We start from the raw sequence: 20,366 nt of genomic DNA, 5'->3' as shown, positions 1-20,366 counted from the left end.
GCTCTTCCATCTCCCTCCTACATCCAGCTTTAGCTCTTGTACATTTTTGGCTTCCATTGCTGATCTTAGGGATCCATGTCACAACCCAAGGGCTTGCTTTCCATTTCAGATTATCAGGGACTCAGCAGCAGCCACAGCAGACCACTGGTATGCAACTACTCTGCCCAAGAAGCATGGGCTGAGGAGCTGGAATTGCCCCTAAGGCTGGAAGGCTTCTCCCCACACATCCCTTCCTGGCTGTGCCAGTGGCCATGGTGGTAATGTGGGCAATGGAGAAGTCCAAGTTACCCTCAAGGCTGCAGCCTCTGGAGTAAGATACACCCCAAGGTGTGTATCTTGCAGCCTCTGCCTCCTAGAGTCAGGGGGTCTCCCCAAAATCAGGACTCCCCATGTTCCCAGAGGGCCTTTTCCCACCCTCTCCCAGGACACAGTGTGGGTAGGGTGGTGGATGTTGGAAATGAGAGCTCCGGGCTTTGCCGCAGAGGGATCCTGAGGCTCACCGAGCAGCTTTGTCCAGGGCAGACATCTGGTGAGGGATAATGGGTTGTGCCCACGGGCCCAGCCTTACCCCTCTGTGGGGCAGAATGACAGACTTGCTGGGGTTGGAAGGGACCTCTGGAGATCACCTAGTCCTTTGGCAGGGACACCTAGAGCAGGTGACATGGGAAGGCACCCAGGTGTCTCAGAGAGGGAGGTTCCATGACCTCCCTGGGCAGCCTGTTCCAGTGCCTCTGCCACCTTGAATGTAAAGAAGTTCTTCCTCACGTTGAAGTGAAATTTCTCGTGTTTTAGCTTATTGCTCTGCTGGGCACCACTGAAAAATGTCTGGCACATCCACCCACCTTTGAGATATTTATATGCATTAATGAGATCCCTCTCAGTTTTCTGTTCTCCAGACTAAACAGGCCCAGCTCCCGCAGTCTCTCCGCCTAAGAGATGCTCCAGACCCCAAATTATCTTTGTGGCCTCTGTGGGAGCCTCTCCGGCGGCTCTCTGTCTCCTCTGGACACAGCCTACTAGGGCTGCTGGGCCCCACAGAACCCAGGAGCGGCATCGGCCCCATCCCGCCCCGGGGGTGTGGGTGCCCTGCCTTAGTACGGGAGGTGTTCCCAGCCCGCAGCGCCCGCGCCCCGGGCACCCCCGCACCCTCGGGCCCCGCGTTTGTCCCCGCCGAGCGCCGCGGGCGGCGGCGGGGCGGGGGAACGGGCGGCTGCGCGCTCCCGGCGCGGCGCGTCCCCGAGGGCGGGAGCGCGCGGCTCGTCGCCGCCGGGCTGCCAGGCACGGCTCGGCTCGGCGCGGCTCGGCGCAGCCCGGCTCGGCTCGGCGCAGCCCGGCACCGCCCGCCGAGCCCCCCGCCTGCCTCCCGCCCACCCCCGCGCCGCCATGGACGGGGGCGCCTTCGGAGCGGGGAAAGCCGGCGGCGCCTTCGACCCCCAGGCCTTCATCCGGCAGCCGCAGACCATCCTGCGGTTCGTCTCCTGGGTAAGGCCCCGCTGCCCCCGCGGGCAGCACCGGCATCGGCACCGGCACCGTTACCGGCACCAGGGCGGGGGGCGGTCCGCCGGGCTGCGGGGGGCGCGGGGCTCCCTCCGGGACGGGCGGCTGCCACCGGCCCGACCCTGACCTTCCTGCACACCTGCGCACACACACACACACACACACACACACACACACACACACACACACACACACACACACACATACACACACACACACACACACGCACACGTAAAATCATTACGCTCTATGTTATATACCATTGTATGTTATTATGTGTTACCATCATATGTTGCTATGTATGGCATATTTATTATTATCTGGTTTATATATGCATGTGTATGCGCATGTATCCACATATATATATAATATGCATGTGCCCATCTATATGTCTCCACACAGCCTGGATCTGTACACAGAGATATGTACGTATATGCTTCCATAGCATTTATGGCTATGTCTCTGTTATATATATGTTTGGACGGAGGGATCTGTCTCTGGGTTTATATATCTCTGTATGTATAAGTGTCCAGGCATATGCAGGCGTATACATGCACATGTATGTGAGTGTAGGCCCACATAGGGTGAAAGCAGGCTGGTTTGGGGTTTTTTCTGTGGGGAGGGAAAGGGTGAGTCAGGTTGGACCATGACCCTGTCTCCGTCTCTGGTGGTTTTGAGGGTGGGGTGTCTCCTCACTCTTGCATGCCTGTATGTTTATGGTGGATGCAGGGAGACAGCAGGATGTGGGGTGACAGGGGGAACCCAGGAGGGGGATGCTGCAGTCCTGGAATTGCTTCCCTGTGGGTCAGAAGGTGCTGGGCTCAGGCCGTGCTGGGGTGAGTTGAAGGGCCTGTGGGGGCTGGATGTTGCTCTGCGCTTTACCCTTATCCTCTCAGCCCCCCCCAACCTGCTTTCCCTGTAAGGTTTTGCTCTCAGTAATTCAGGGGGGCAGGGGGAAAGAGGAGCCTAAACGGGGGTGTCATGGGAAGGTTTCTCCCTCTTCCCGTGACGCTGATCCATGGCTGCCCATGGGGCTGGCGCGTTTGTTCAAGAAGGTCATTGGGATTAAGGGAGCGAGAGCTGCAGCAGCGAGCTGGCGGGGGAGAGATTGAGGTCTGAGCCGGCAGCGGAGAAGGGAGGGCAGGGAGAGAGCGCAGGGGAGACATGCGCATGGCAGCTGGGAGGCGAAGTGGCAGGCTGGCTTTAGGAAAATAAAATTAAAGCAGGGCCAGGTGGAATCAAGGAGGAAAAGGGAAGGTGGCCTGGCTTGCTGGTGGTGGTGGAGAGGCAGCCCTTCCCAAACGGGTGGGTGTGTGATATCCCCTCCGGGTGACTCGGAGGGTGGCTGGAGAGCCCCAGGACAGCTGAGGACTTGATTAATGCGGGCATTCTGTCTGTCTGTCCATCTGCTTCAGCTTGTTTACAGTACAGCACATCACGCTGGGAGCCGGTTGGCTGCGCCGGGGCTGCTGCTGGGTGTCAGGCGAGGGGGTACGCGTGCCCCCCGCCCCTGGGAGGCTGGAGCGGAGCCAGCCTGTGTGCCCAGGGATGATGGACGTGATGTGACCTACAAAGGCTCTCCCGTTGCTAATCTCTGTAGCAGAATTTTATCTTTCTCTGTCTGCCTCTCAGTCTGGTGGGTTTTTTTCCCCTTCATCCAAGCACTGCAGGATTTTGGCTTCCCAGAGGCGCCAGGTGAGGGAGAGAGAACAAGAAATGCAGTTGTTTTTTAGATAGGCACCTAATCTACTTTAAAGTATCTCAGATACTGTTGGCTTGATTGCTGAGCTCATTTCTGTGCCCTGCAAAGTCTCCCCTGGCAAGAAGCACTTTCTACAGAGCAGCATCTCCTTGGAACCCCACGCTATTTCTCCCTGCCCATCTGACCTTGACAGAGGACAGGATAGGATTTACCTCAGGCACTTCACTTGGCCCTGGAAATTAAAGTTCTTTTGCAGAAGCTGGAGATACTTCAGGTCAGCAGTTCAGCAAGGGAGGGTGGCATGGCCATCAAGGTGCAAGGCTATGCCTTCCTTCTCCTGCTTTTCCACTGTCTTGGTCTTGTGTGTCCTCCTGAGCATCTCTCCTTTAACAAAGCAGGGGAACCAAAAGCTCATCCCAAATACTTACTTGTAGTTTTGGTCTTTTCTTTAAACTTGAGACCAAGAGGGGTCCTTGTGGGCAGTGAAATCCTATCTCAAGCTGTCAGAAGCATCAGACCCTTTATGGCCCCTTCCATAAATTGGATGAGCTTTTCTGAAAAAAGACTAGTTTGTGGTTTTCTTCTCTTCTCACTTCCTTTGAGAGAGGGTTCCATGGTTTCAGTGGTCAGAGGCTTTCCATTGTAAATCTGTTTGGTATCCGTTTACTTTTGTGATCTTTTGCCCTTCAGTTTAAATTGTGCTTTTCCATCCCTGGTGTTTTCCCCTGTGTATTTATAAACTGTGATTGCATCCATACTTAGACTTTTTCATGCCAGGCTCTATGAGCCAAACTCTTCCGGTAGCAAGGGCTCTCCCTCCTTGTGGTCTCTCTGAGAATCCTTCCTTTCACATGCTTTTGCACACACTGAAAGTGTTTTGCCTGCCATCTCCTGAGATCTCATTTGCCTTTATCCTACTCATGGCATGAACAGTCCATTGTCTCTCCAGGGCAAGCTGGAGGCTCCTTTTGGCCTGTTTCACATGATGAGCTTTCACTGAGCAGAAATTCTCATGATCGCTTCCTTAGGCAGTGACCTTGTGCTTGGGTCATGCTGCCTTTTAGCAGAATTCATGATGGCACAGAGGTGCATATGGCTTTACCAAGAGCCACCAAGACTGGCTCCTGCTCAGAGAGTTTGCAGCCCAATTGAGGCAGCAGCAAATCTCCAGGGAGAGCTGCAGGATCAAGAACAGATGGGATGACCAAAGATTATTTATGTTGTTCCTTGCTGAAGAGGAGATAGGATAAGTTTGACAAGGAGAATGCTAAACTGTGGAAAGAGTTTAGCAATTCTGGAACATCTGTCCACCACGACAGTGTTGTGAGGCAGCTCAGGTTTCATGGGTGCTTTGGAGGTCAGCAGGCACAGCAGAGTGAGTGTCTCCCTACAGTAAGGTTGCCTGGTTGCCTGGTATTGTGTGCTGGTGATCAGTGGTGGCTCTGTGGGGTTCTCATGTCAGGTTTGGATGTTTAGGTGACCCAGAAGCTGGAGATATTGGTGCTACAGCTGGAGCTAGTGGTGTTGGGTGACCCACACCGAACTAGGGCTGTACAGCTCCAGGATTGTCCTTGAAATAAAGCAGGCAAGTGTGAGCACATCCCTACGTATTCCCTCTGTGCCCTGGCCCACAGGGCAGTGCAGCAGTGCTCTCCACAGTCGGTGCAGGGGAGTTGGGTGGCTCCTCTGCAACCCACAGGCGTTGGACATAGTGCTGGCGCCATAAATAAGTAAAATGCTAATTAAAACAGGTTGTTCCAGGTGCTCCTGTCTGCTTGGAAACCTGCTTGCTGGACAAGCTGAAGTGCTGCTTGATGTAAAAGCCTAACAAGGCAAAAGTAACTCAGTTTTTGGAAGCAGGCCCAGCTTGCTTTGACATGGGCTTGAGTAAGAGTATTTCTAACCAGAGCTGCACGGACAAAGCAGCCCGTTAAAACTTGTCACATAGGTTGAGGTGCCGAGTTCCACTCTGACACCAAGGACACTGCATCTCCGAAGGGAGGTTCAGTGAGGAGAGGCACTCAGTCTCCTTTTCCATCACTTGCTGCTGTTGTCACCATGTCCTCTGGCTGATAGGTGCATCCAGAACATTTGAACTGGTACAGGAAGGGCTGCCCCCTGTGTCTACAGGCACAGCACATCCCAAGTAGTTCCAGCTGAGCAGACAAGGCAGGTGAAGGACAGGAACCACATTCCTGGCTTCCCCATGAGAGGCTGGCACCTGAAAACTGGAGGATGGGAGCTAGCCCACAGCATGGCAGGGAACCCCATCTCCTGTCTTGCCAGCAGGTCCCTGGCTTGCCACACTCATGCTTGGCTTACAGCACCACTTGTCTCTTCCTAAGGACACATGGTAGGGGCTTGCAGTGGAAGTTAAACTGAGTCTTAAAGCCTGGAGGCCTTGTTAGTCTAAAACCAGCTGCAACTGGGTTCCCACTTTCTTTCTGTCCACAGTTAATTTAGCAGAGGCCTTGCCCATGTTCCTGACCCATAGCTCATGCTTTCTGCCTCTGCTCCTCCACTCCATTTTTGCAGCAGCGCCCATGCTTGCTGGCTGCTTGCTTGTGAGGTAAATTGGTGCAGATGGAAGGAACACGGCAGTTCAGAGCACGTGCTCTCAGTCAAGCCCTAGAGACAGTTCTTCATGGAATGCCCTTGCCTAGGTCAGCTTCAAAAGGATTTTTGGGGTTTTGCTGTCATTAAGATTGGGTGAAAGGCTGTGTCACAAGATGAACAACAGATGTACACAGTTGCTCAGTGATTCAGGTTGGATACAGCAGGTTGTGTTGTTTCCAGCACAGCATTTCCAGGAAAGATCTTGAAGCAGAAGCAAATCTCTCATTAATGATATTTCCAGATAAAAATCTAAGAAGTAGCAATAGGAACAAAAGACAGTCAGAAACGTGAGCAAAAAGTAAGACAACCATACAACCATATGTAATCTGCTGTTTCAAAACACGAGAGGTATACAGGGGAGAAGCAGAGGAGCTGCATGGTGATGGGACATGGCTAATGCAAATATTTGTGTGAAACAAGGCAGCAGAGAGGACCTGTGTGGCTGCAAGATTACCATATGTAATCTGCTGTTTCAAAACACGAGAGGCATACAGGGGAGAAGCAGAGGAGCTGCATGGTGATGGGACATGGCTAATGCAAATATTTGTGTGAAACAAGGCAGCAGAGAGGACCTGTGTGGCTGCAAGAGGAGCAGGCACTGCAGGTGGCACGGCATGCAGTTCTCTGCCTATGCTGGCACAGCCAAGCCAAGGAGGGAGAGATGTGTTGCTAGAAAGAAAACTGAGTTTTTTGTCAGGAAAAAAGATGCAACTTTTGGGCGGCTACTTTGCTGACCATCTAGAAAGCACAGAAGAACCTGGATACCGCCATGGAGATGTGATTGTGGAGGGCTGTCACCAGCAGTGGTGGGACAAAACATGCTGTTTAACCATGGGAAGTGCATGAGACCTGAGCACAGGTCTGGTGGGAGGCAGAAGGGTTAATGGCCAGGCAGTCAGCTGCCAAACCATGTGTGAAAAAAATCCAGGAAAGTGTGTCCCAGATCCCATGGCAGGAATTAGGGATGTGGAGCCTTTCTTCCTTCAGTCACCTGCTCCGGCTCAGCCCTGGCTGTGGAGCTGGTGGCTGATGGCCAGGGAGGGTGAGCTGGGAGGGAAGTGCTGGCATACCCATGCTTTTCCCTTGTCCCATGTTCAGGGAAATGGGGTCCAGGGAGGCTGGCCTCCTCCAGCACCTGCACAAGGCTCAGACTGTGGAGACTGTGGGCAGGTGTTGTTTGCTGCCTGCATGGTGCTGACTGGGGGGAATAAATAGAGGCCGTCTGTTTTCAAGCTGCCAGTCCCATGCATCTCAAAAGCTGCATGTGTTTTCTTCAAAATGAACTAGATACAAGCATATGTAATGACAATAATAATAATAATAATAATAATAATAATAATAATATTCCATGTCTGTGCAGGGCACTCCAAAGTTTTCCAGAGACTCCATTTGCAAGTGGCTGAATGAAAATTAAAGCCAGATCATCTCTGCCGGTTTATCATTTGCACCATCTCCTGCTCTTGCTTCCTTTTAAACAGATTTATTCCTGGTCATTACCAGATCAAACTCAGAAGAGGTTATGGCTTCGTTCTGCCGGACCGGGATTTGATTTAAAGTCCCACGAGGAATATTATGTCATCAAACTATTTCCTCTCAATAACAGAATAAAAAAGGGGAATGTGTGAGGGGGAGAGGCAGCACGCAGTGCAACAGAGGCTGTGACTGGAGGGCATTGCAGCATGCCCAAGCAGGCAGCTCAGCAGAAACCCTCTTCAGCCTCATCCCCAGCACAGCCATCATGGAGATCTTGGGGATGAAGTCAGGAAGGCAGCATGACAAAGTCCTGGGATGAGGTAAAGGAAAATCCTAGTGCACTGCCAGAGGCTGGCTGTGCTTTGCATCTATCACATGATGCTCAGGAGCATCTGATGCACGGCTGGGGATGGGCAGCATGGTGGAAAGCGCCTCACATGATGCTCAGGAGGTTTTGCCTGGTTTTCTGCAGGGTTGAGCCTACAGTGGGGAGGGCCTGGAGAGCCTCTCTTCTCATCTTTCACCTTTGCCTTTGGCAAAATCAGATCACCTAGTTTACCAAGGGGGGAAAAAAAGGTGTTTTATGACGAGATGCAGAATTTTGCCTGGTTTGCACTTTTCTGACTGTAATGAACCTTTACGTGCTTGTAATGGCCAGCATGAGCCCCTTGAGAAACGAGGAGAGGAAAACTCTCAGCTTCTCTGTCTCCCCGCAGTGCTAAACATTAAGTTCATTTTGCTGCGTCTCTTGGCACATTGCTCTGCCTATGTCAGCTTTGCAATGCACCTGGCTCTGGCTGCACTTGGTGTCCTCACAACTCTTGGATGAAAAAAGGAATCGAGGAAAATGATTGCAACAATGTGGACGTGGTGTGTGAGGAGCAGTGAAGTGGAGCAAAGCCCAGTCCCAGCAGCAGGGCTCAGTTGGTCAGATCTTTTCCAAGTGATCTTTTCTGTCCATTTTTTGAGTGTAGCCAAATATATTACTACTTATTAAGTGAGTACCTCCAGACAGGCCACACACCTGCCCAATTAATGTTGCTCTTGGAGGCTTAAAGAAACCCTCTCAACCTAAAAATCTAGTTAGTTCAAGTCTGTTAACTGACTTAAGCAGCCTTGCTGAAGAAATGAGGCAGCTTAAGTGCACAAAGCTGGGGATGGTTGGCTGGTTTTCATTACCAAGCATAAGAAAGTGGCTGGTGATCTCCCTCTGCAGAGCGGAAGGATGGGCTGCATTTGGGAGCCTCGGGAGGCCTCCTGTTAGCCTGCAGACAAGCCACTTGCCTGTATCTCACTGCTTGCATCTTGTGAAATCAAGAAAATAAAATATATTTGCTCTTTCTAAGGTGACTTGCCATGTCAGTGAGCTTCCACCCCAACTGCTCCCTTACCAACAAGGAATAGCTTCGATGGATGAAATGTGCAACTGTTTCTTCTAAAGGCTGCAAGATCTAAGCTCTTAACTATGATTTTTTTTTTTTAGAAAATTGTTTGTCACAACAGTTTCCAGGTATGGACATCATGGAAGTGAAAGAGGTGACGTTGCCTGGCAGCAGCAGCAGCAGCAGTTGGTTCTTTTGCTGTCCAGCTCTGCCTGGAATCTCTGGTTTGAGCCTGCCCATTATTGCTCAGTCAATGTAACCCAGCTCAGCTCAAGGCTTCTGTGCGCAGTGGGTCCTCACAGTGTGTTGCAGTGCCATCAGGGTGGTGACAGGCTGGCAAAGGGAGCACGCCCTCTCTTTGCCCTCTCTACAATGCCAGGGAGTGGAGCATGGATCAGAGCTGATGTCAATGGTGAGGAAAGCACAGAGAGAAGGAGACATCTCGTAAGCTAGCTGTGCTTTGGTCCACAGAAAGCTTTCCTAAGGACAAAGAGTACTTTGGGATGGCTTTTCCAGGACGGAGAAGATAAGCATCCACAGTGAGATGTCACAAGTGAGAGTCAGCTTAGTGGAATCTCCCCAGAGAGCTCCTAAGATCATCTGAAATCAAATGCTTGCATGTAAATCTTACCTTGGGCACCTCCAGGCTGTGAGACAGGTTTCTCTTCATAGGAGAGAAGCCTGGCATCTTGGCTGGAGGTGGAGAAAGGAAGTTAGGAATGCCACCTCTGCTTGAAAATTAGGGAGAGGGAGATGTTTGTCTAGTCTTGTGACTCTGAGCTGTGCCTTTATACTGTGGCAACATAAAAAGGTATGAAAGAGCAAATGCAAAAAGAAATGATTCTGTCCAGCCCAGCAGCAAACCCAAAGGTAGGAGCAGAGAGGAGATGTGTATCAGGATGTATCTCCACAGATGTGTCTCTGGGGAGAGACCATTACAAAAGTTCATTCATCCCAAATGAGTAAGCAGAGATTCACAACAGAGCTCATTGCAAGGGTTCATGTGACACAGGGAAACAACATTTTACTAGTTTTGAGTCCTAAACCAAAACTGAACACCAGACTATGCTACTTTAGAGGCTGTTCCTCATCTTCGAAAGAGAAGATAAGCCTTCTGTCTAATGCTGCAGAAAACAAGGCACCTGCTTTGTAAGCTCAATATATGGAGGTTGGTACTTCAGGTATCAGCATCAGTGCTGGTCACAGCCTCACATTGGGATGTCACTTCAGCAGTCTGTCAGCTCTCCCTTGGGTCAGAGGAGCAGGGCCTTATTGCCAGTGACCCTAAGCAGATCTGCTAGCCCAGCCTGTTGTGAAGGTGTGTGAGACATCCCATTGAAAGAGCTTGGCTGTAATTGTTTGCAATTTCACTGCTTTCCAAACCATTGAGGCTGGAATTTTGAGGACTAAATCTTTGCTTCTAACAGAAGAGATTCTTATCTAATTTTCACGGGCAATTTCTGCAAGATATGATCAATCTCTATTTGCAAGAAGAAGGAGGAGGAGGACACATTGGTTATTTTACTTCTAAACTTAAAAAGCTCTTATGATTTTCAGAGAACCCATATAGCTCCTACGCTTAGGAACACCAGCTTCCAGCTTTTTTTAGTTTGCTCTAGTGTGATACACCCAATTTCAACCACCCGAGTGTGACCCAATTATGAGACTTGAGGTGAAAAGATAACATTGGTGTCAGTGGATATTTGTTAGAGTTTGGCAGGTGAAATGTGGCTGATGTTGAGTATCTGCCCAAGGGCTGTTGGGGAGCTCTGAGTAAGGCTTTTCCTCTGGATCTTGATGCCACAGGCCAAGCAGCCGAGGTCTGTGCTTTGGATCTCAGGTATCCAACCTCACTGATAATAGATGGTGTATTGGGCTGGCATTAATCAACCATTTTCCCTGCACTCAACAAAGCTGCTTCTCTGCTTTCTGGGTTGTCTTCTGGTGCTTGGTTGGGTTAAGTGGAACTGGGGTCCTCACCAGGCAAACACTCAGACCTAGCTCCACTTCCTCCAGGAGACTTGGCCTCCTCATCTTCCTGTGTGCTACTTCTTGGGGATGGGATGGTGGTTTCAAAGGTGACAAGTCTTGTGCAGACATCTCCCAGGCTGGCAAAGTACCCTGGTGATGTCCTAGTGCACTTCATATGTAATTTCATCCCATGCTTGAGGTCCCATTCCCATTTCCCTGAGGCTCTTCTTGCAGGCAGCATCCAGTCAGCTGTTCCTAGTGAGGGTCTCCAGATACCCTGCAAGGAAAAGTCTGTACGTGCTGCCTTAATATTCCCCTCTTTCTTCTTTGGGGAAGGGGAAGCTGTTTATTTGAGATGCAAGGTGCAGGACTGGGGCTGCTGTAAATAGCTCTCTGCTTTGGTGAACCTGCTGTGTCAAAGAGGGACAGCCTTGTGGCAGGCAGTGAAGGCTAAGCCCATGAGCAAAGATTAGACCAGCAACTGCGGATTAGGACATTTTTACCTGGACTCATCCTTAATTCTGCCTGATTTAAAATAACATGCAGTGGCAATGGTGGTTACAGGTAGGGAGGACTCAAAGTGGGCCTGACAAGTGGACCTGGAGTAGGGATGTTTGGCCCCTGAAATATGTGGGGTGTTGGCATATGGGTGAGTGGACAGGATAGGTGGTGTCCTGGAGTGGGCTGATGGAAAACTGGTGGAGAGAGGTATGTGGTGTGGGGAAATAGGGAGAATTGGAAGCCCAGCAGAATGGAGCTGCGGAGCAAGCAGGGCTGTAGATTGTGGGAGGGTGGATGGGGAAAAGAGCGTAGTAGCTTGATAGATAAAATCAGTGAACAGATGCATGGTAAAAACAATTAATCTCTTGAAGAGAAAGGAGTGAGTGGGAGAGTAAGTGCAGACTAAGAGGATTTCCACTACTTGAAGCCATTGTATGCAGGCACCCGCACCAAAACCATATCCCAATTTACACTCCATGTCACCTCCCTGTGTGTCTGTAGGAAGCCACCCTTACTCCAGACTGCAGCTGCTTTACATCACTTTAGGTCAGATGGATAATAAGGTTATAAGATAATCCTCAGAAATAAAATGAGACCATGTTCCTGTGGCTACAACACAGGCAAGGCAGGAGCTCAGCAGAGCAGGTCTGTCCCCTGCAGAGCTCTGCTCCTTTCTGCTGGTCCAGAGAGATGGGGCTTGCCCTGATGTGTCTCTGGCCTCCCTCCCCACCAGGTGTTCTCTATCGTGGTGTTCGGCTCCATTGTCAATGAAGGCTACGTGAATCGTGTGGATGAGGTAGAAGAGCACTGCATTTTCAACCGCAATCCCAATGCCTGCAACTATGGCATTACTGTGGGTGTCCTCGCCTTCCTCAGCTGCCTTCTTTACCTGGCTCTGGATGCCTACTTCCCGCAGATCAGCAGCGTCAAGGACCGCAAGAAGGCGGTGCTCTCGGACATTGGTGTCTCGGGTGAGCTTCCTGGCCCTTGGGCCCTAGTGGCTTATTCCAGCCATTCAGGCAGGCTGCTCGATGTCAGGCTCTCCCCAGAGTATGTCAAAGGGGCCAGGAATAGAGTGAGGGCAGGATCAGGTGAAGCACCTGGATTTGGTAGGGACTTTGGGCTTGCAAGTTCTTTCACAGTTAGCCCCTTGCCTTGCAATCCTATGTACAGCTGACAAGAGAAAGGAAAGTGCCCTGTTTTTCTGTTGCTTTGGAATGCCCATTTCCCTCACTGCCAGGTGTCTGCCTGTGCTTGGCAGAGGGTGGGGTGGGACCTCCTACCTTCACCCCTTTCCTGAAGGCACAGCATGCTAATGATCTTTCAGCACCTTTCCTTGATGTGAGTCCTTGAGCTGTTCTGTCCTGAGCACAAGCTGGTCTCTGTTGTAACTGCAGACCAGCTGCTTCCCATTCTTTTGCAGCTCCCATGGAAGGAATTGCTCTTTGCTTGTCCTTGCAGGACAGCATTGTGAAGCAGTGGCTGTTTCATAGAGCCCAGGTGATTGCTCTAGTACTGGAAGCCCTTCAGGCTCCCTCCCAAGGCCAAATGCAAGTCCTATGATCAATCCAAACACAAGCAAATGAACTCTCCTGAGGTGCTCTCTGCAGACACCTCTTGGTCACCTTGACAATTTGCTGTCAGGGAGCCTGCCAGCTCACTTGGGCTCAGACTGGCTGAGCAGTCAGTTTGGCCCAGTCTGCAACATAGTGGTGGGTCTCAGAGAGCTGAAATTTCCAGCGAAATGTAATATGTGTATGTTATGCTCATACTTCTCTTCTTGTTGTCTTTGTCCTTCCCTTTGGCATGCCGGTGGTGGTCCATCCCAGCCTTTTGGGCATTCCTCTGGTTCGTTGGCTTCTGCTTTCTGACCAACCAGTGGCAAGCTTCAAAACCAGAGGACAACCCACTGAATGAGGGAGGGGATGCAGCCCGAGCAGCCATCACGTTCTCGTTCTTCTCCATCTTTACCTGGGTGAGTACAGTAGACATGATGTTGGATTAAATATCCTCTGTGCTGTATTATCTTGTGGGGAGTGAAAGGAGACTGGGTAAGAGTGAGGCCCCTGGGATCGCAGTTCACATGGCTTCTGAGAAGGAAAACAGGAGAGGAGGTGGTTGGAAAGTAAACTTGGGAAACAGGGACTCAAAAACTTATGTGGAAGAAGGTTTTAGAGCACTAATAAGCATAATGATTAAGAGAGTCCCATATCCCAGTAAGAGGTGTTCTCAACAGACCTTTAATACGACCTTGGACAAGCCAGATCCCCAGCCATCATTGTCATAGAATCATACAATAACTTGGGTTGGAAGGGACTTTTAAAAGCCATCTAGTCCAACCCCCCTGCAAAGAGCAGGGACATGTTCAACTAGATCAGGTGGCTCAGAGCCCAGTTCAATCTGACTTTGAATGTTTGCAGGGATGGGACATCCACCACCTCTCTGGACAACCTGTTACTGTTTTCTCTGTGAGTCAGAGTACTTCAACAGCATTTTCACCTTACAGACACTAAACTGAGAAGGGAGCTGCAGGCCAGGGGTTGCATCCATCTTCCTCCCACCTTTGCTCCCATCATGGAAGATGTCATCATTGTTCTTCTGGATTCTGCACCCACCAGTGGAGTGCTACCTCACAGGGTTGCCTTTTAGGAAGGTGATAGTGCTGTCTTAAGACTGCCCTTTCTCCAGCAGTTCTTTACTGCTAGTTTCCTGGAAAAAATGTTGTGAGAAACATAAATATCTCTGATGACTTCCTCCTGCGTCTGAGAGCACCAAGCACAAGTAATTTTTTTCTGAAGTGACAGGATAGTGCCAAACAGGAAAGCATTTTAACCTTGTCTCCATGCATAAGCCCTTGTGGCTTTATCTTCTCCTCTTCCTACAGATGTTGGGCAAGGACCATATAGGAAAGGTGCTATAAGACCACGGAGCTGTCAAAGAGGAAGAGGGGCTGCAAAGGGTTGTGCTATCAGCACCCTCAGCACGGTGACACTGGGAAGGATGGAGGGACACCAGTGTGTGTTCCCTTCACGAGCTGTGTCCTGCACTTGAGTGCTGCCAAAAGCCCCTTGCAAGCTCCATCAGAAAGTGAGATAAGGAGCAGGGGTTTTGCAAGGGGTTCCTCAGGACACTTTTGGAGGGGCCATCACCTGCAGTGATCCTCTCCCATGCACAGGCTTGCAAGTGGCCAAAAAGGCATCCTCTTCTCCTGGTTCCTTGGGGGTTTTTTTATTTCAGTCAAACACTGTGCTTTGCTCTACCTTACTGATTCTCCTTCCCACAACCCTCTCTCCTCACAGGGCTTCCTCGCATTTCTGGCTTTCCGGAGACTCAGAGAGATTAATTTTCAGGAGGAATACAATACCCTGTTCCCTAACTCCCCATCCTTGCTGCCTTAGTATCAGCCCCTTGCTGATGGGAGAATTTGGGGGAAGGTGTGGAGAGATGCAGTTGGAGGAGATCACTGAGCAGAGCTGGTTCCAATGCCCTGACTATGAGTGTGTGGTCATGCAGGGCATGGGATGGGAAGACATGGCCATTGAATTGGAGTGGGGTTGTCCATTGAATGGGGGATCTCCCTTTGGAGAGTTGGAACTGGCAACTTCTTCTCCTCTTCTGCTCCTTTCTCTCCCTCCCTTCTCTCCTTCCCATACCCTAACTAATGCTGTGTAACACCACTGTGCCTTTTTTTGATGACTGCTCAGACCTAATACTTCAGCCAGGAGATGCCCTCTGCCCCACTACTTTATCTCTTCCATTTCTTCCCAGAGCTCATTCCCCAAAAACCTCTCCCCCATCACTTGCTAGACTGCTCACCTCTCTCAGGGATGCTCTGGGACAATGAGCCATGCCTGCTGAACCCTGTGCCCAGGCTCCCACAGTCCACCAAAAGGTGTCTGAGGCAGGAGACAGCAGTTTGCTTGCTAATTGTCCCCTGGTCTGGGAAGCAGCTGCCTTGCTTTCTGCTGCTCTTTCTCAAGGTCTGTGCTACACCTTGCACATGTTGACTGGTGAAGGTGTTTTGGGGGTTGACCTCTACCTCAGTACTTGGTGTCAAATCCTGCTCTCCTTACTGGCCTTTACAAGTCAAATGGCCTTGTACGTGCAGCCCAGCAGCGGAGCCCTCTGGTGTTGCCGAGGCAGATTGCCTTCCCAAGCCAGGAGGGGCTGACTGGGATAACCAGTGCCAACTGAGCCTCCGCCACCCGTGAGATGTTGGTGAAACCCCACTGGCAGACAGGAGGTGCCCTGAACATCCCAGAGAAAGCAGGGAGTGGGAGCCTTGGCAGGCTGCACACAGCCAACTGCTCTTGCAGCCATCCCTGCCCAGTCCTCTTCTTTCCCTGTGGGCTCGTGCTTTCTGTGGGAGCGTGTGGACTTCCACGCTCGTGGGGCGTTTCACCAGCGATCTGCCAGGTGGGCGTTGCACACTAACCCATAACCACTACTAACCCCACTTTTGTTTGTTTCTCTTTTTTGGTACGATCCTCCTCTTTTTCCTCTTCCCTCTCTGCTTCCCATCTCTTCCCTCCACCTCCTCCCTTAAAGGTGGGCCAGGCATTCCTGGCGTATCAGCGTTTCCAGCTGGGTGCCGATTCGGCCCTCTTCTCCCAGGACTACATGGACCCAAGCCAGGACTCCGGCATGCCTTATGCTCCCTACACGAACGAGGAGGATGCTCCAGATGCGGTGGGGACGTACCAGCAGCCCCCTCCAGCAGATGCTTTCGACACCGAGACACAGGGGTACCAAACGCAGAACTACTGAGCCACCGATGCCCCTTTCCCTCCCCCTTTCCCTTCTGCCCCCGTTCCCACTGCCGGCAGAAAGCCGAGGCACAAACAAGACACGTGCATAGTGGTACAAGAGGTGGCTCTCAGCTATGCTCCAGCCTTCTGGGTCATCTGTTTTTATTTATTGTTTTTAAAAAATGAAAAAAAAAAAAAGGCAAAAAGGTTTCCCCATCACCTATTCCTTCTCCTCTCCCACCAAGCTACCTGCCAGAACCAAATTTTTCCAAAATCTACATTTTGATAGGAAGGTCCCTCCTTTCCTCTTCTCCCTCTGCCTTGTTACAGAGGGCAGAGTCTGTCTTGTGGCTAGGAGAGGAGCTATGGCACTGGCAGGGCAGGGGAAAGGGTGTTGGAGGCAGAACAGAAGAAATGAGAGGGACCGGGGACCTTCCTAGAAGAGATGGTATTGCTAAAGGCTGGAGCAGATGTGGGAGCATCCAAATTGGTTTGGAGCACCTGGTGGCTCAGGGAAGAGAATGATGTTGGAGTCAGCATTCAAGAGTGTGGGGAGGGGCCTGGAGGACAGAAACATCCTCCATATAAAGACAAGGGGGCTTTTCCCTGCCACATGCTTGTGAGGGAGGGTGCTTTATTTTTGGAGGGTTTGGGAGAAGTGGTATTGGAGAGGAGGGGAGTACAAGAAGAAAAAATGGGAAGGGAAAAAGGAAGATTTGCAGGTACAATCAGAAATCACAGGCATGTCTGTAGGTTTCAGCAAGAGACTGAGCAGAGCAGAAGGGTGATGCCCTGAGATTCAGTCTTTCCTCAGACCCCTTGGATTGAGGTGGACGGTGATTCTCCTCACCTGTATGTCCTGCTAGTCACTGCTCTTCCCAGACCAGTTTGATGAGGCAGGAGGGGAGCCATGCCCAGTCTCTGGGCCCAGGTACAGTGCCTGTGGGAGGAAGGATGGAGGAGGTGGGCTTCTAGAGAGCCCTGAGAGCCTTCAACCCCAGCTGGGCTGATTCGAGGGGGAGAGGGGAGCTTTGTCATTTCACCCAGAGCAGGAGGAGAAGAAAGACAGTTTTGCTTCTCAGGTCCTGCTTAACCTTCCTCTGTTCCTCTGTTCCTTTACAATAGTGCGAAGCCTCTTGCTGATACCATTTTTGTAGCACACAGGAATGGAGCAGGACCCCACTTAGGAAGAAATACTGCTGCTGGGATAGCCAGCATGTGTCTGGCTCTCACACAGGGGTGCAGCCAAGCGGGAGGGGTCCTGCCCTCTACAGCTGCGCTTTGCCTCCCACTCAGATAGGGAAGAGGTCTTGGTGTGCAGAGAATTGGTTGGGGCCAGACTGAGTTGTCTGAAAACTGGTCTTTCTGTACTTGCCATAGACCATACCTTAGTGCTCTTCTTCAGCATCTCAGATCCTGAGACTTTAAAGCCTCGCCTAGGTGGCAGCAGTGACTGTTAGATAGAGCTCTTATGGGTATCATTCCACACTCCTCATGATTTTGCTCCAAGTAAAGACAGAACTGTGGAAGCCCACTCTTTGTTCCAAGTTAGAAGTTAGGTTTGGGCGTGAAGACAGATTCCCAGATTTCCCCTAAATGGAAATAATTCAGCAGTAGCTACCTAGACAATTCTCCTGGGCACAGACATCTCTCAGAGCACAAGAAGCAGGCTTTACCTTGCAGAAGCAAGGAGCTCCTTCCCCAGGCAGCCACCCTGTTTGATGTAACAGTGGTCCCAGCAGCAGAGATCAGGAGCAGATCCAAAATCTGTCAGTGTCCACATTGCACATCCAGCCTGTTCCTCATAGCTCCCTTAGGATGTGGGAAGAGTGGGACACAGGTCTGGCCTGTGGTTGTGTGAACATCTTATCTGGAGGACACCAAGGTTACCAGTCCTTCCCTCCTCCCTGCCCCACAAAGATAAGGAAGGGGTAGAAACTGTAGCGCAGCAGGGGGAAGTGGAGCAGTGTTCTCCACTATATATACAGGCACCATTTCTCCCTGTTCCGCCAGCACGTTTGTGCTGCTGGTGGCTGTCCCCATGGCTTGTCCTCGCCAGGCTTGTCCCACCTTACTGGTGGTTATCTACAGGTGAGGACAGGAGTGGGGGATCAGGTAGCCCTAAGGACACAGCAGGAATGACTGGGCACGGGCACACATCCCTTGCTCTGTGCCTATGAGTGAATGCAATATTGTAAATAAAAGGGGTGCTTTTTGTAAGGAAGCCCCTTGAGCTTCATTTTCTGTGGGTTCAGCCTAATATTTAGGCTTGGGACGGGTTTACTTTATTAAGAGAGGTTTGTTGTGACTGGATGTGGGAGGAGCACCCTCCTGTCTGTCTCCCAACAGGGGAGAAGAAAGATTGAATGATGAGGCAGAGGAGGAGAGAAGTTAGTTGTACTCACCTAGATTCATCTGTGTCATCCTTCGTGCTTTCCTTTGGGGTGTGGGGAGGGAACCGAGAGGAGGTGGAGGCTGTAACTATCCCTCAGCACAAAAATATGTTGTACCTTTTGGGAGGTCCCTCCTCTGTGACTGACTAGGCAGTAAGGATAGGTATAGGTAGTGTGGGCAGGATCTACCTGGGGCTCTGTTTTGGGGTGTGGTGCAGGAGCATCTTGCATGCCCCTTCTTCCATCAGAGTTACAGAGGTAGCTAAACACCATTTGGGGCTGACTAATGAGCAAGCTTTTCTTTATCCTCTTGGGCTTGCTTCCCTCATGTAACCATCTGATGGGCTCAGGTGGGTTTGAGGCAGAAATGAGCCTCCCCCTCAGAACCAGCACTTAAGCGGGACATGAGCCAAGTGACTTCATCTTGGGCTATGTCCCATCTCTCTGTTGTTCTTGCTTTGTGTCATAAGAAAAGCATTGATGTGACACTACAACAGAAGATACTCTGACAACTCGCTTTTGCTCATGGGAGAAGACACTCTGCTTGGGTTCATGTGCTTTCAGCCTTTGCACTGGAGGGTTGGTGGTGACAGACCTTGGAGTGGGACTCTGCTTGTTTGCATGTAGCCCTTTAAAATGCAGATTGCAATTTCCAGTGGCAGTTGGCTAGCTGAGACATAGAGACCTACCCAAAGGGCTGGTTATCTTATCTTAGGTGCTTCTGATAAGGTGCTGCCTATTTCTGGTGATCATAGGCGAGACCTGAGCAGCTGACTGGAACATATCCCTTTTACATTCTAAGTGTGGGTGAGATCAGCCCCGCTCTAGAGATTAGGAGATCAGAGGGAAGGCTGTATAAGCAAAATGATAAGGCAGCTTTCTTCCCCTTCTGCCATTTGCTCTGATTACAGGGGATTGCACATCCCTTGTTGGGATCAATGGCCCCTTGATGTCTTCTTATTTTACAAAGCCCCCAAGTAAGGGACTGTTTTGTGGAAGCAGAGGCTGTGAAGGGCAAAGAGATGATGAAATGTTGCCCCAGTTCTGTCTGTGGACTCAGCCTCCTGATTTGTCCCCATCCCCGGATCACCTATATCCTCACACCCTGTTCATCACCTCATCACACACCCTTCCTCTCTGCGTTATTCCTGGCAGTTCCCACAGGGGAGGAGGTATCTTTGTCCCTGTACCCTTGCAAGCACTTGGGAGGACCCAGGAAGGCAGCATTGCAGGGTGATTCCCACAGGAGTCTCAGCTCCCATCCCCAGAGCAGGTACAAGGTAAGGAACCCAGTGAGGCCACCTCATGCAGCAAGTTCAAACCATCCATCCAGACAACTCCCTGCTGCCTGTGTGGCATTTGTAACACCACCTGGGCTGCCCTGCCCCTTCGCCTGCCACATTACTGCCTGTGTATAGTATATATATTATATATATATATATTTAAAAAGATGTATAATATAAAGCTATACATATATACGTATATACGATGACTCATGGATGGCCTGCCGCATACAGGATCCTCTGAGTGGTCTTGTCTAAGCCCGAGTGTCCCTTCATCCCTCCTCCCCCTCCCCCTGCCCCCGTCCGGTCCGAAACTCAACTACAGCGAACCCCGCCACCTCGGCACCTGTGTTTACAATGTCCTATATATTTGTGGTTAACAAAGTGAAGGTGGTAACTACTGGTGTCTCAATAAAGTTATGACGTTCAAAATAACCATACTATATGGAAAAAAAAAATGGTCTGGATTTTCTTCTTTGGGGAGGGATGGCTTTTTTAGCTTGGTTTGCTACAAGAGTATTGGCTCCTGAGCTCCTGCATGGCCAAGCTGGCAAGTTTAGTGACAGTCAATGGCTCGGATGGAGGAAAGAAACCTAAAGAATTGCCCTTATTGAGATGTTTCAGTGGAAGCAAATGGTTACATGTTTACTTGGCCTAAGTTTAAAATCAGACACACCATCAAATGTTTCTCACCTAATCAGTAGGAAAACTTGAGGAACCTGACATGCCATGTTAGAAGTGGACTGTCACTGTGAAAAGGATGTGGCAATAGGAGGTGTGGATGGTGGACTTACAGGAAT

The 20,366-nt window shown here is 50.7% G+C and overlaps 1 protein-coding gene across 2 annotated transcripts; it reads left to right on the top strand.

Annotated features, from left to right (window-relative positions):
• The first annotated feature begins 1,250 nt into the window (after positions 1 to 1,250).
• Positions 1,251 to 16,096, top strand: SYNGR1 (synaptogyrin 1). Of its 2 annotated transcripts, none has more exons than XM_012569204.5 (4): positions 1,251 to 1,482; positions 11,876 to 12,113; positions 12,972 to 13,117; positions 15,691 to 16,096. In XM_012569204.5, exons 1-4 carry the CDS (start codon positions 1,384 to 1,386, stop codon positions 15,907 to 15,909), a joined length of 702 nt encoding a protein of 233 aa, XP_012424658.3. In that variant the 5' UTR covers positions 1,251 to 1,383; the 3' UTR covers positions 15,910 to 16,096. The 2 variants fall into 2 exon arrangements, with proteins under 2 accessions (XP_012424658.3, XP_012424659.1); XM_012569205.5 differs by lacking the exon at positions 15,691 to 16,096 and adding an exon at positions 14,442 to 14,670.
• The last annotated feature ends 4,270 nt before the right edge of the window (positions 16,097 to 20,366 follow it).

This window comes from Taeniopygia guttata, chromosome 1A, assembly GCF_048771995.1.
Source record: "Taeniopygia guttata chromosome 1A, bTaeGut7.mat, whole genome shotgun sequence".
NCBI lineage: Eukaryota > Metazoa > Chordata > Aves > Passeriformes > Estrildidae > Taeniopygia > Taeniopygia guttata.
Note: the sequence above shows the minus strand (reverse complement) of the source record. Positions and strands in the feature narration are given on the sequence as shown.

Coding starts and splice junctions, on each gene's coding strand:
- SYNGR1 (XM_012569204.5), top strand. CDS start 1,384: ATGGACGGGGGCGCCTTCGGAGCGGGGAAAGCCGGCGGCGCCTTCGAC. Junction 1,483..11,875: donor TCCTGCGGTTCGTCTCCTGG/GTAAGGCCCCGC, acceptor CCTCCCCACCAG/GTGTTCTCTATCGTGGTGTT. Junction 13,118..15,690: donor TCTTCTCCATCTTTACCTGG/GTGAGTACAGTA, acceptor CCTCCCTTAAAG/GTGGGCCAGGCATTCCTGGC.